Raw genomic sequence first — 15446 nt, forward strand, 5'->3', positions numbered from 1 at the left:
TTAAGTAGCCCGACCACCAATGGTATGTGGAGGAAACATACTGTCACGATTACAGCAATATGTTGCTACCAAATGCGATACCACATTTTCCGTCGACAAATCACATCCGGAGAAGAATCGAATGAAACCGGGTGAATCAACGCGAACTAACACTCAGCTTTAAGCTAGCACTGATAACAATTTAATCGTGTTTTATGCACAAACAAGTAACAACTTCACTGAATCATTAATTGAATAGACCTCTAACACAGTTTTATCTACACATTGAAGTTCTATTTATGCCAGGGTATTCACGCCAATAATACATTCCACATGCTTTACAGTTTACTGCTCCTTTCACATCGGATGCAAAAATAGTGGTGATTGTTCAACGGTCAAGAATTTTCATGTAACAAAAACCCGTGGAAAAGCGATTATAAGTGCAACTAAAGGACGACCGTTTCGCGATTAGGCTTTCGCATATTGAAACAATAGCAAGAGCGAGTCGTGGTGGATGACAAAGCCATTCGTCACCGCAATCCATATCGTATTTGTGTAGTGTCGCTAAACCATTGGCTGACCATGGGGACTACGATATCGGTGTCATGAGGGACTCCGCGCACTCAACGCTCGGGGGCCAAATAGCGGTCACGAATTCCTGCTCGTAATTCAAACAACGCAACGTTTTCGTACGTGCTCAATGAACAAACGGTCCTAGCGACCTAATTATATATTTTCAATACTATATTTATATTGCATGCATAAGTGATATCCATTTAAATATTATAATGGTAACCTACTGACTTTAATTTACAGCATATACGTCGAAGTTTAATCTTATATATAAAAATGAATCGCAAAATGTGTTGGTAAGCGCATAACTTGAGTACGGCTGAACCGATTTCGATAATTCTTTTTTTATTATATTCCTTGAAGTACGAGGATGGTTTTTATGTAGAGAAAACGTAAATATGTACCACGGGCGAAGCCGGGGCGAACCGCTAGTCTATAATATAAAAATGAATCCCAAAATGTGTTGGTAAGCGCATAACTTGAGAACGGCTGAACCGATTTCGATAATTCTTTTTTTATTATATTCCTTGAAGTACGAGGATGGTTCTTATGTAGAGAAAACGTAAATATGTACCACGGGCGAAGCCGGGGCGGACCGCTAGTTCAGTATAAAAACTAAAAAGTACCTATAAAAATATAAAAGTTGCTAGTCTAGAAATCAATCGTAATCATAAAATAACTTGATAATAATAGTAAAATTATTTCACTTACCGCTAATATTCAATAATGCAGGAAAATCAGCACATGAAACAAAAAAAAGAAAATTAGAAATACTCGTTGCTCACTTGTATCACAGGAATTATTTTTTTAACACATACCAAAACAAGGAAGACAACATGTACCTACGCCTTCAAGACTATCGGTACTCATGAATTCTATTTCCAAAACTTATTCATTAATTTATAGTTAAGTATTTAAAGTTCATGCTCAATAATATCTTAATTTAAAAATCATGAATGAGAACAAGAACGTGCACCACAATCTTCGTCAAAAAGTCAAACAATGAGTCTGTGTCAATAAAGGAGAAAACATGCTAGCATTGTTTTTAATTTCAATGTTTACATCGGTGAGAAATTTATTACAAACAAATTGCGTGTCTATAAGATGACAAATGTAATTACAATTTCTCATAACAATATATTGGAAAGAAAAATAAGAAGATATAATTCAATCTTACGTGATATGTCTGACGTGTCTGTTATGTCCATTGCGACTAATAAAGCTTCGTTAACAAAAGACGAATTTTTGTATAAACAAAAAACCAATCATTACACTTAAACGCACACTGACGCAAAACCGTGTCGCCTTTCAACCATCGGCCTTTTGACGAACAATAATTTGTCGACCCAGATGGTAATAAATATTGACAATACATCAGTTTAATAATAACTCATTCGTTAAAGTGAAGATAAAAGCGACAAATGAAAAGTCGTGTGCGATATTTACGTGTCTCATACGCCAATGTCGGAGTTGCCGGTATGCACGCGGGAACGAGACGTAGATGAGCGGCGCACTGGACCGCATGCAACTGAACTCCAAGCTATTTCAATACGTGTAGGGAATTTGCAACTCGACAGATTGTACAACGCTAAGGGAGGCCCGAGGCCGGCCAGAGCATCGTTACTCCCATATTGAGGTCAACCCTTTAGTATCAATGTACGATACTAGCAAAAACTAGGTCATCTTCGTAACCAACATTTTTTAAGCTTGTATTTTTTTTTAGTTTGGACTATTATATCAAGTATATCCAGTTTAAATAGATGCAATTGTCGTGCAATTATAATTAATCATATGACAATATATATACGCGAGCAATGAATGTTTTAATTGGTCTCCGTTTCAAATTGAACTCATCATGAGAATCACAAAGTAACGTGCATGCCGCATGACTTTTCATCAAACTTTAATTTATAACTTTGGAGTTTGGAAACGAATACATAATTACAGAAGCACAAGTAGGTGAAGTATGGCCATGGTGTCCATTACATTTACAGGACGTCGCGCCAACGTCACTGTAGTTGGTTACGGTACAGAGCACAGAATCAAGTATGATGTTACATGCTTAATTTATAATTTAAACATTTACGATGTTCAAAACAAATTACCAAAAGATCCAAATCGAAATTGATTTTGTAGAATACTTATTAAATTATACAATACGCTACGATAGCGAGAAAAAAAGGGCCATTAATGTTTTAACTATTAGCGGTGGGGAAATGTTTTGTGGTTTTAAAAAGAAAAAAGTGGCATAGAAATACTCGAGCACGTTAGATATAAATATTTTGCATGCTCCAGGACTAAAATTCAATATATGTTATTCTGACGATTTAAGTTGTGATTTCGTGGCTATGAAGAAAGGATGAGAAGTAATATTACTTGAGCGCATCAGATCAAGATATAATTACAATATAAGAGCATTTTGCTAATCCGAAGATTCGAAAAAAATTACGAAAATTTCAAATTTTTCAGCGGGTCCTCTGGGCGCACCCACCATATTAACTGCTAACACTGGCTAGAGATGCTTATCAATAGCTAAGATACTGTCCCTTATATTAATCTGACATGCTTGAGTAAATTCCAAAATTCCCTCTTGGGCTCCCCTATTAGAATAGCTATGCACTATTTTTAAGAAGTGGAAATGGAAATTAGTATTTATTTTATTTATTTATTTACTTGGAGCACCAACAGCTTATACATAAAAGATATATGTAGCAGTTCGGATAGATACATAAAGCCAATTATATATAATATGTTATACTAATAAATTATTTTTAAACCAACAATTTTACAAATTTCAAACCACAAATAAGCACACCAATGACCAAAGTTAAAAATAAATTAATATTTAATATTATAAACATACAAATTATAAACACTCGATCATGATCTTGTTCAGAGTTCTAGTAGTTTTAAATTAAAAATTTTATAAATCTATACTCTAGACTAATATTATAAAGCTGAAGAGTTTGTTTGTTTGAACACGCTAATCTCAGAAACGACTGGTCTGATTTGAAAAATTCTTTCTGTGTTAGATAGCCCATTCATCGAGGAAGGCTATATGCTATATTAGTTATTTTTTTTTTTCAAATCGATTCAAACAACCTCAAACCAAAGAAACTAAAATGAAATCATTTCCATGTACATCCATAGGTCCAACCCTTCATAAGTGCCAAATTGTGCACCAGCATGGATGAAGCCAAAAATTATGTTTCAGTATCCATAAGAATAGATATATGATATATGAATCCTGTGATTATAATAGATAAATTTAGTTATATATGAAATTAGTTATATGTACTTCAGTTATGTGAGATTTTGATATCTTACGTTATATTATTAAGACCATTCTAAGTATTTAAACATTTTAATATTCAAGGATTCCTTCCACAAATAGTCAAAGAGGTAAATACATTGATATTTTAGTTTAAATGTTTTTTAATTTATGTCTGCTTCAAATTGAACTCATCCTGAGAATCACAAAGTAAGGGACAGTAAGAAGTATCGCTGTTGTTTTTGTCTTTGGAAGAAATTAATATTAAAAGTTAAAACTGTTAAAAGTATCGTCTTTCTTTCTTATCAATTAATATTCATAGATACGAGTCCTTAATAAATATTACAGTGATTCTATTATTAAGTATTAAGTAACAGATTTTCAAGAAAAAAATAAAATATACAGGTAGGTTTATCAAATAGGTATCATATAATATAAAATCAGAAATTATTCATTGAAGAAAATTTTGAACTACCTAACCTAACATTTAAACAACAGGGCTATCAACTGATGAAATATTAAAAATAAAAACATGTATTGCTATACATATACTCAAAAAATATAGGCACCAAAAAAATAATTTTCTTAGTTTATTGCAATTTTAATTTGTAAATGAAGAATTAAATGAATTTTTTATAATGATTTATATTTAGGAGGTAATTTATACTTTTATTAAACAATATTATAGGTGAATGTTAATCTTCTTTAATTTAATAATTAAACAAGATTAAGTTAATAATTAACTTTCAATGATAAATTCATTCAATTAAATACTATACTTATAATTCATACAATAACGTAACAAGTTTTTTCAAAATATTACAAATTACATAGTAAACATTAACGATGTTTTTTTTTATTGATCATCAATACTATTGGCGCGCATAATTACTTAACATAATGAAATGTACGTGTCTTCGGATTATTATTACCTGATCTCTGCATAATGATAAAGATAAACGCACTTTTTAATCAATCGAAAAACATATCTATCACAATTCACAGCAAAAATTATACCAACACTTCACAAACTGAACTGTCAATAGCGACACCCGCCCTTGCAAGTTGCAACCACCGGCCCGGGTAGAATTGATTTTTTGAAATCTGTGTTGCTATAAAAAAAATTGTTTGTCTGTAAAGTCGGTTTACTGACGATAGTTGAACGTGACAACGTCCCAAGAAGCTTATATCTAATACACTGGAGATTGCACTATGACCATTAACTTGTAACAAGAAAATATGACGTTGAATGACGCCTGTATGTCTTTTTATCCCTTTCACACCAACTTGCCAAATGACCGATTGTGCTTCTTTGTCACTCGTTCCGCGCTCTCGCTTGCACTTCAAGCCTTAATGGAACGCCTCAGAGCGAGGTAACAGGTAACGCCGCATGAGTCATGTTTTTTCGTGCGTGCAGCCGGCTCTATTGAATAATAAGACGTTGTCACGTCAAAAAACCGCAGATAATAATTAAATAGTGATAGGAGCGATAGTCCCCCTATAAAGTGTTTTCATTTAGAACCCAATTTTAAAATATAATCATAAACGTTTTATACTAATAACTAGGCTGTGCACTAGTGTACAGCTGTGTTTCTTACTAGGTGACCATAGCTTAACAAAATAAGGAACAAATTGCTTGCAAAGCGAGCGGGTAAATGTCCAGTACATTTTATATTGATGATACGTTAAGTACCTAATTTAATGTATGTAAAAAAAACTTAATCATAGTCCATTTATATTGTACCGTAAAGGTGCGAAAGTCGGTGCAAAGTCAAACAAAATTCATGGTCACCCTGAGTACCATTTCTTCCTAATGGCCTGCGCAGACGAGGGATTTTAGTCCGCGGACTTTATTGTCCACTAAAATAGAATACTTACAACTGTATCGAGTAACGCAAACGAGGGATTAAAGTACCGTGTACTAAGGGTCCTCCGGATAACCGCGGATATGCAGGGAGCGGACCGGATCAAAGTACGCGGGAGTCCCCGAAAGAAATAGAACACGGGTGACTAGACGAAGCTACGCAAACGGTGGACTTTAGTCCGGGATGTAGCCTATTCATATTTGCTTCCTTAACGTGCTTTTCTCCGCAATACGTGTGCGTTGAGTCCGCGGTAAATCTACGGCGGATTTTTTAGTCGCGGAGTATACTTTTTTCTCCGCCGCGCCAGGGACTAAAATTCCTCGTCTGCGCAGGCCCTAGACGTCAATGATTATCTACTTGATAAGTTGTCAAAACAAAAAGAAGAAGAGTTGTCAAAACGTTAGACAAAGACCATTTCCTTCTGTGACACCTCTCGCTCGGACCGTTTTTTTATTTGCTTCCACATAGGAGGAACAAGCAACCTTAAGACCTCATTCACACGAGAGTTAAAAAAGCGTTGCGTTAAAACCCGGCGTTGGCGCTTTTTAAACGTTTTCTCTGTGGTTGTTCATACTAACGCTTTAAAATCACTCATGTCTCGTCTCTCGCTTCAGTAAGACGTGGAAATGGTTTCTGCTAAATTAATGGCACTAGCGATTTGTGTTATTAAAAGACGAAAAAGAAAACAAAAGGCATTCTGGGTACATCCTCTGAATGAACAGAGATACTTAAAAGGGCAGTTTGTGACACTGTACGAAGAGTTAAGGCAATACCCCGGAATTTTTTTAATTATTTTCAAATGTCTATAACGATTTTGAATACAGGAACGGACGAGACTCCACAATCCACATCTATAATTAATAGTTCGGGATCAACAATCCACGACATCGTATCGATTTTCTGATGATTATAAGCACAACAAACACGTGCTACCGCTGAGCGAGCGTGCGGCATACTGAACGCAGCGCCGGCGCTTTTTTAGCGCTCGTCTGAATAATAGTAAGAAGTTTCCTATGGTCTATTTTATTTAACGCCCAACGCCGAGCGTTGAAAATAGAACACTGCGCGATAAAAAAGCGTCGCGCTTTAAAAGCGCTGACGTGTGAACATATACTTGGGAATGCATTTGTTCTATTTGGACGCTTTTTTAACGGACGTTAAAAAAGCTCTCGTGTGAATGAGGTCTTATCGCATAGAAATAGATCATATTTTATCAAAACAAATATTTTTGGTGCACAGTCTAGTTAATAGCACAAACGCAGTATATCCACCTCAGAGATATCCACGGTATAATCATAGCTACGTTAGAGTTTAAAGTTTAAATTCTATGGTTTATCGTCTTTGCAAGTCTTTGCCCTTTGGTCGTGACCACAGATGAATAGATGATACCACAGAGCAAGTAATATAGTACATAGAGATATAGTACACAGAGTACATTATTTTTACGGGCACATACATTATTTTTGATATTATACTTTATAGTACTTGACGTTGACAGATCACAGAACATTCAACATATTTATTATTAATTAATTATTATTATTTTAATAGTAGTGGCTCAGATTTCAGAAATCTATTTCTGAATGTTTTATAAATTGCACTTTACTCAGATTTTTAGTTACCTACACCAAAAGCTTATGGACATTTTATTACAATGTGTAAAGTAAATTGCAAATTCTTGTATTTTTATGTTAAGTGTGGATAAGTTACATTATTTAAAACCGACTTCAAACAAAACAAACAGATTCTATGTTGGATAATGGATTGTATGTATTTTTTTTGTTCTTATTCTATTTACAATAATTAATGTAAACAGAGTATAATAAAAAAGTAGTACTTATTTTGTAATTATGTATGTTATGTAATTAACATGAGAAAAAACATAAACTGTAGTTTATGTTTTTTCTCCATAAAAAGACGTGTGGCACTCGGGGACTGCCGCGGTAAAGCTATTGCATAACATGCCTTCAAGCCACACCTCCGAGCCCGTCGGAGTGGGGAGCGTGAGGTTTTTTCGTTACGGAATTTCTCGATTCGGTCCCCGCGCTCAAGGCCCGCGATAGAAGCTATGCAATAGCTTAAAAACCATCCCCATACTTCAAGGAATATTATAAAAAAAGAATGAAAAAGGTACAGCCGTTCTCGAGTTATGCGCTTTCCAACATACCTATTTTGCTATTCATTTTTATATAATATAGATTATATTTTATTGTTTGCACATATAGCACAAATTTCAATAGTTATTTAACTCTTTAATTACATGCTATTGTTAACCTTGTGTAAATAATGTTTAAATTATTTTTATTAAGGTATCTAGTTTTCAGTAAGGACTGAAAAAGGTTATGTGATGTGTGTCTTCTTATAAAGAAAAATTATATAAAAATAGTACATATACAGATTTAAATAAAATGAGGCTACAATTTGTTAATAAATACATTTGGGAAAGTTTTTTCTATAGATCAATTCTACAAAATAGCAGAACATATAAATTTAAGCAGTTAATGGAAACGGCAAGTAGTACAAATATTAACAAATAATTATTATTAAAAAATTTGGAATACAGATATATTTAAAAAACTTTAAAAAATAGCTAATTTTATATTTGGTGAAACTGTAAAGTAAATATGATAGGTATTAGTTTTCTTATATTTAGTAATATTAAATATTGTTACAGGTTAAACATGCTAATTATTCAATTAAAACATTCTATAAGCCTTTGGTTGTTATGTTTATTTGGCCTACAAAATTAAAACTATCTCCTGAAACCAAAGTCGATTTGACACCATCTGTAATTGAGGTTGCAGATCGTTTATTTGAGTCGGGAAAATATGAAGAATGTCATAAAATTTTGTGTGGCTATGAGGTAAAGCATAATTAATATGATATGTAAGCTTTATAGTGATCAACAATTAATGGTGTTGGGTTATTGCTTCATTTATGACTAGCTGTGCCCCGCGGTTTCACCCGCCTGGCTCCGCTCCTGTTGGTGTAAGCGTGATGATATATAGCCTATATAGCTTTCCTCGATAAATGGGCTTTCTAACACCGAAAGAATTTTTCAAATCGGACCAGTAGTTCCCGAGATTAGCGCGTTCAAACAAACAAACGAACTTCAGCTTAATATACAGCATAATACATATTAGTATAACTAGATAGATATAAATTGTGGTACTGGTATCAGTTATTTAATTGTGTAAGGGCTGATTTTTCAATCCTTGGTTGGTTAAAACTTATTCATCGAATAACGTATTAAACTACCATTTCAAAAATGTATTGTAATTGTCCATATTTGACAGTTTACAGGTGACATTTTAATATGTTCGTGTAATACTTTATTGGACGGATAAATTTTAACCAAGGATTGAAAAATCGGCTCTTAAAGAAATATAGTTGATAGCAATTTTGATAGCAAATCTATAGGTATCTGTGCAATTAAATTATAAATACTGGTTAAAATATTATACCTAAATACTTTTACGGGTGAGTTTTACCACAGTTCCGTATTATTATAGTACTCTTTGCCACAGTTTAAATATGGAGAAGTGCAGAAACTACCCACAACTGTGAGAAAATTTTAGCATTTGAATGCTAAAATGCTAAATATCAAATACCTTCAAAAATTTGAAATAGCTTAGTCCATAAAAATGCCCATCAACGCGACTGCTAAAGATCTCTAACAACTAGGTAATTTCTTGTATTTACGCAATTTGGTACGGGAGCCAGGTGCAAATTTGGTTAATTATTTCCTCTCAAGAGATAATTCGTCAGACGCCTCAGAGTATAGTATTATAAAGCCTCGTTAACGTCAGCTGGCGCTCGGTTGGGGGGGGTGAGCGGTTGTAGCCTCCCACGCACGTAGGAAAAAAAATACATTCATTCATTCATTTCCTCTCAGCTAAAAATTTGTCAAATTGTAGCTAACCCAATATCTCAACGAAAAAAAATAATCAGCTGGTTACAACTGCAACATGGTGTATTATACGTCAGCTGGTGTCTCGAACATGAAAGTTAAACTTAAAGAAAAATTTATTTTCCGTGATTTCCTCTCAAACAAAAATTTACCTGATGATAGCTTATATGTAACTGTGGATAAATATATAGGTCAGCTGGCTGTATCTTGGTGGAAAAACCGTCAGCTGATACGGGAGGCTACAACCGCTCTTCCCCCCAACCGAGCTCCAGCTGACGTTCACGAGGCTTCATAATACTATACTTTGATGCATTTTACTAATTACCGCTTGAGAGGAACTTGGTCATAAAATCTGTTCCTGGCTCCCGTACCAATTGATATTGATTATTGCAATTAAAATGCTGTTTCTTTTTCTTAAGTAAAAAGGTAGTAGTTACCAACATAACGTTCGATCTTCAAAAACAGCAGAAGGCACCTATATATGTACTGTGGCACCTACTATCGTACGTCTTGACTCTTGATCGTACCCTAGGTACTATGAATACAGAGCAACTTAGCAAGTGCTATGAACGTCAATGGATGGCATTCTTCCAGTAGGTTATTTATTATACTTGCTCTGTGATTTCGACGTACTCCTCTCGAAATGTTAAATGTTATTAACATATCTACACTTTTTATTAAGTACCTACTTATAATATAATAGCTTAAGGGCAATCTTAGAATACAAATATAAAGTGGCAATAGGAATCTCAGGAATTATTTACATACCAATAATTATAGTACGTAGGTACAGTTTACGATTCAAACTTAATGGCGGTTCGGAAGAAGGTGCAGGTGCGAGTGCGGGTGCGCAGTGCGCAGTCCCTTTAAAGTTTAACCTGTGGTTTAACGTCCAGTACCTATCTAAAATTGTTTTCTGCGCATCGGATCGTACGATGTTCCGAGCCGCCATTAAGTTTGAATCGTACCTACAGATCGCGCGGCGAGAGTTTGGCTTTGACCGTTATTGCGCAGAAATCAGAAATTGAGTATCAACGGGCGGAGTGCGGGGCGGGGAAAAGTATTGTGTGCGTTGCGCAGTAATCCCCTCCACCTGAAGGTCAAAGCCAAACACTCGCCGCGCGATCTGTACTATACTGTCTATGTCTTTTAAAAAAAAAAAAAACATAATTTATTACAGAAACAGGATGATATAGAAATAAAATGGCGCTTATGCCGTGTTTTATACAATATGGCAAAACTTCCAAAATATAATCAAGAGTACAAATGCGAACTTATAACAAAGGCTTATAATATAATTGCTAAAGAATTAGATACGCATTGGGATAATTTTGCCGTGCAAAAGTGGTATGCTTTAATACTAGATATAAAAAGTTCCAATGATGGTTTAAAAAGGAGAATAGAAGAACTGGGAAATGTTAGAAAACATATGGAAGTAAGTTTTAAAAACTTTTCAAAAGTAACAAACATTCATATAGTTACTGTTTTTTGAATGAGATTTGAATAAGAAAATACTTAGCTCTATACTCAGCAAAATAGCAAGTTATAGTGTACATTCACAGACCATCTCATGAATATTTTTATAATTCAAAACCCACTCACAAATAATTTCCAAATACTACATAATATTATAATTTATAAATTGAATTAATATTCACTTTTTTTTTTAATTTTATTATAGTTGGCTATAAAATTAAATCCAAATGATGCAACGCTACTGCATATGTTAGGCGAATGGTGTTATCAAGTAACAGAGGTGCCGTGGCATCAGCGCAAAACCGCCGAAACATTATTTGCGGCATTACCTCATTCGACTTACGAAGATGCACTTGAATATTTCTTAAAAGCCGAGGAAGCACAGCCAAGATTCTATAGTATTAATTTACTTAGATTGGGAAGTTGTTATCTAAAGTTAAAGAAAGAAGATCAAGCCAAGTATTACTTAAAATTAGCAGCAAGTTATCCAGCAAAATCAAATGATGACCATCATGCTAACAAAGAAGCGACAGAATTATTAAAGAAAATTAAACGGAAATAAAATTTAATCTACCTTTTAAATAAAGCGTTTTTTTACTGTACTAAAAATTCCAAACAGAAACTACGTCGTTAGAACCGACTTTCATTTGATCTTGATTTATTTTTTACTGGAGTTCTTTTAAATAAGTTCAATTTATATAGAGAAACGTTCCATATGTAAGTATAATTGTTACAAGCTAAGGTTATAACTTATAAGTACGATTCAAACTTAATGGCATGGCGGCTCGGAACATCGTACGATCCGATGCGCAGAAAACAATTTTAGGTATTAGCATTTAGCAGGACGTTATGGCACTCGCACTCGCTCCTGCACCTAATGCGCTGATTACACCTAACGAGTACAGTGGCGAGTCAGTAAATACGCTCTCGGCCGAGACAGTTGCCGAACCGAGTGGGTGTTTACACGTATTTCACTAGTGGCGAGTCAGTTCAGTTTTGATCACGACGCGGACGTCTGCAATGGATCGAAAAAAAAAAGAATTTAAACGGGTTTTAAATCGGCTGTTACCAGATATTATTAACGAATTGTGGGATTTATTAGAAATAATAAATAAAAATAATAATTCTTTGAAAAAATACAATGACGAAACGAACGAGTGGCGAGTGGCCGAGTGACGCGACGAGTGCGTGTTTATACCTGCCGAGCGGGATAGCGAGTGGGTACTCGGCCGAGTAAACAAATTGGGATTCTAGTGACTGTCTCGCCGCTCTTCTCGGCCGAGCACTCGTTGAAGTGTTTATACCAACCGAGCACTCGGCCGAGGACACTGACTCGCCACTGTACTCGTTAGGTGTAATCGCCGCATAACCTGAACCGCAATTAAGTTTGAATCGTACCTACTACACAAATATTACTCATTAAGCTCATTTGATTTACGTTGCAGACTCGTGCTAAGTTTGTAGTTGTGTAGTCTATGACAAAGTCGAACATTGAATAGGCCGCTTTGTATTTCCTGTCCATAGACAAAAAATAGTATCAGTCAAGTTGACATTTAACATTTTAACAGCTGTTTTTCTATTTGAATTTGAATCTAAGAACTGATGCATTCAATTTTAAAAGTAATAAGTTATGTAAGTACCTTACTTTAATGAGCTTTTTTAGTCATTAAATTCTATTGACGGCGAATATAAGATATATTATTAAAGAACTAAAAGACTAACTCGTTGTATTATTAATTTTATAACTTAATTTAATAAAAATGGATAATTTGAGATTGGAGGCTGGTGATCAGATGAAGAACGAAATGTATACAAATGAAAATGATTCTGAAGATGAGGTATTTATTGGAAAAATGTGCTTGGAAGAAGTGAAAAAACGTATTTTTATGCGCCCTTTTCGTAAAACAATTTCGTGAGTATTACTGTACTTCATAAGATATTTGAATATTTTCTATTCCTATACATACAAAATGTTAAGAAGTTGTATGAAAACTATCCGCTTAAAGAACCACAAAACTGGTCAGGAGTGTATTGTTTCTTTTGAAAAATAAATAAACGAATGAATAGTGAAGTAACTACTTATTTGAAATTAGGTATCTATTTTTTTTTCTTTAAAAATAAAATTCTGGATTCAATAAATTATAGCTCTGTTAATGTGGCTACTAACGATATATATATTTGTCTTTATTTTATGCATCAAACATTTATTTTAGGTTTGATAAAACCCCTGTGGACACTGATAAAACTACTAGCAGTATCAAAATTATTGAAGTGCACTCTGAACCTGATATAATTTCCGAAAGAGAAAATGAGTTTATATTAAACAATGATACAAATACCAGACACATCTCTAATCCTGATATTTCTCAAATAGAAACATGTTCAATTCGGGATGATAACTCCCCTGAGGATAGTTTTATAAAACTAGAGAAAATGGTGGCAAATTCATTTATGTCACCTAAAAAAGAAGAATTAGATAATACATTGGATATTGTGAAGAAAATACCAGTCAATCATTGCTATTTTAATACTTCTCCTACTGATTTGTTACCAGAGATAAATATTGAAACAGATCCGGATTCAGATCTCATAGTAAAGCAGGAAACAAATACTGTCACAGAATGTCTGAAGGAAGAACTTATTGCATCTTCTGACAAACTGTGTAAAATGGAAATGAAACCAGAGCCAAGCTCACAACAGCAGAACAGCAGTAGTAAAAAGACTGGTCAATTAAGAACACCATTATATAAGACACCATCTACTACAATAAAAGGAAGAAAACAATTGGACCTACACAATAAAAATACTAATAAAAAGACAATTCACAAATTCAATGCATATGATCACATAATTAGTCCAGTGGCTTCCTACATAAAGAAATCTCAAGTGCCTCTTGTCAAAGATGTGTGTCCAAAGAAACCATTGATTGGTTCATCACATATACCCAAACCAATTAAGGCAAATTTAGAACCTAAAAGTAATAACAAAGAGAATGTTATTTTAACACCAGTTGCATATAAAAGTGCTAAGAAAACTAAAGTGGTATGTATGTCAACTTAAAAATCATCATATTTTGTTATTGGGGCATTTCACGCGAAGCGGACACAGATTTCAGGGTCAGGTTTCAGATTTCGGTTATATATTAATATGTTACACCTGTATATAGCCTCTGTATGTATACGAAAAATTTTTGCATTTAGAAGCTTAGTTTTCAAAGTACAGGTCTTTGAAGATGTCAGTAAGCGCGAGGTATGGGGGACTTTGAATGTAATTATCAGTTCAAGAAAAGTAATTTTTAAATAAATTGATGACTGAATAATATACCCCATTAAATAAACTTTTTATCCTCATATTTCGAATTTCGAATTAATATTTAAATTCCTTAGAAAAATAAAAAAATATTTTTCTTTGTAATTTTTTACAAACTTTGCGTATTTTTAATTTTTTTAAGATCATTAATTAAATGGCTTTATATATGTTTAAACTTCATGCAAAGTTCTAGAGTGGTCAACGCAGGAGTTTAGAAGCTACATGTATTATAATGGCGAAGCGCGGCAATATTCCCATACTAGCGCCTACATACCGAGTATCGACCTCGGTTAGTATGTTTACCGATTGCGTATACATACCGAGGATATATACAGGTGTAACATACTAAAATATAACCGAAATCTGAAACCTGGCCCTGAAATCTGTGTCCACTTCGCGTGAAATGCCCCTATTATGAATTTATTAAATACTAGCTTACCGCCCGCGGCTTCGCCCGCGTTTTCAAAGAAAAACCCGTTCCCGTAGGATTTCCGGGATAAAACCTATCCTATGTCCTTTCTCGGGTATCAAAATATCTCTATACCAAATTTCATGCAAATTGGTTCAGTAGTTAAGGCGTGATTGAGTAACAGACAGACAGACAGAGTTACTTTCGCATTTATAATATTAGTATGGATTAATAATTATATTCTATCAATAGAAATTATGTGAAAATGTCCAAAATTATTGGAATCATCACTAGTGTAGTAATTTTTATATACCACTACTATCTTACAATAGCACTCACAATTATGTATGTATGTACAATTTCAGATTAACCTGCCCAGCAAGGAGAAGATGCCAAAGAGTCCATGGGCTGAAAAAGTTGCTACTGCATTACCTAAATCATTTGTAATCAAGCATGACCATAGAGAAATGAACCGTATATCAAAACCTGTGCCAACATTTCAAGATAGTTTTGCTGATCTATCTCTGCACCAGGCCGAAGTCTCTGTTTGCACACAAGAACCTGCATTTAAAAATCTTTAAAATATTTTACAAGACTTGATATTTATGAATTTTGAATGATTTGAGAATAAAATAAAATAAAAATAAAGTAATT

The 15446-nt window shown here is 34.0% G+C and overlaps 2 protein-coding genes across 8 annotated transcripts; both read left to right on the forward strand.

The window, feature by feature from the left end:
• Positions 1 to 7197: 7197 nt before the first annotated feature.
• LOC149487725 (regulator of microtubule dynamics protein 1-like) lies at positions 7198 to 11660 on the forward strand. 7 transcript variants are annotated; one of them, XM_089696355.1, is made up of 5 exons: positions 7198 to 7818; positions 8006 to 8198; positions 8363 to 8551; positions 10779 to 11033; positions 11280 to 11660. In XM_089696355.1, the coding sequence occupies exons 2-5, from the start codon at positions 8097 to 8099 to the stop codon at positions 11634 to 11636; spliced, it is 903 nt and encodes a 300-aa protein (XP_089552481.1). In that variant the 5' UTR covers positions 7198 to 7818; positions 8006 to 8096; the 3' UTR covers positions 11637 to 11660. The 7 variants fall into 7 exon arrangements, with proteins under 7 accessions (XP_089552481.1, XP_089552482.1, XP_089552483.1 ...); XM_089696356.1 differs by having other exon boundaries at positions 7198 to 7454; XM_089696357.1 differs by having other exon boundaries at positions 7198 to 7454; positions 8013 to 8198.
• Positions 11661 to 12446: 786 nt separating this feature from the next.
• LOC149487726 (uncharacterized) lies at positions 12447 to 15440 on the forward strand. The gene is made up of 3 exons (XM_089696349.1): positions 12447 to 12986; positions 13288 to 14116; positions 15158 to 15440. The coding sequence occupies exons 1-3, from the start codon at positions 12835 to 12837 to the stop codon at positions 15371 to 15373; spliced, it is 1197 nt and encodes a 398-aa protein (XP_089552475.1). The 5' UTR covers positions 12447 to 12834; the 3' UTR covers positions 15374 to 15440.
• The last annotated feature ends 6 nt before the right edge of the window (positions 15441 to 15446 follow it).

Source organism: Colias philodice, chromosome 6 (genome assembly GCF_061535455.1).
Source record: "Colias philodice isolate Cphi_HAF_F1 chromosome 6, ilColPhil1 Martin Lab GWU primary, whole genome shotgun sequence".
NCBI classification, from domain to species: Eukaryota; Metazoa; Arthropoda; class Insecta; order Lepidoptera; family Pieridae; genus Colias; species Colias philodice.

Bases quoted from the DNA above. Each gene is read 5' to 3' on its own strand.
- LOC149487725 (XM_089696353.1), top strand. From the start codon at position 8,097: ATGAGGCTACAATTTGTTAATAAATACATTTGGGAAAGTTTTTTCTAT. The intron at 8,199-8,362 runs GCAAGTAGTACA...ATATTGTTACAG, and splicing joins TTAAGCAGTTAATGGAAACG to GTTAAACATGCTAATTATTC. The intron at 8,552-10,778 runs GTAAAGCATAAT...AATTTATTACAG, and splicing joins AAATTTTGTGTGGCTATGAG to AAACAGGATGATATAGAAAT.
- LOC149487726 (XM_089696349.1), top strand. From the start codon at position 12,835: ATGGATAATTTGAGATTGGAGGCTGGTGATCAGATGAAGAACGAAATG. The intron at 12,987-13,287 runs GTGAGTATTACT...CATTTATTTTAG, and splicing joins CCTTTTCGTAAAACAATTTC to GTTTGATAAAACCCCTGTGG. The intron at 14,117-15,157 runs GTATGTATGTCA...GTACAATTTCAG, and splicing joins GTGCTAAGAAAACTAAAGTG to ATTAACCTGCCCAGCAAGGA.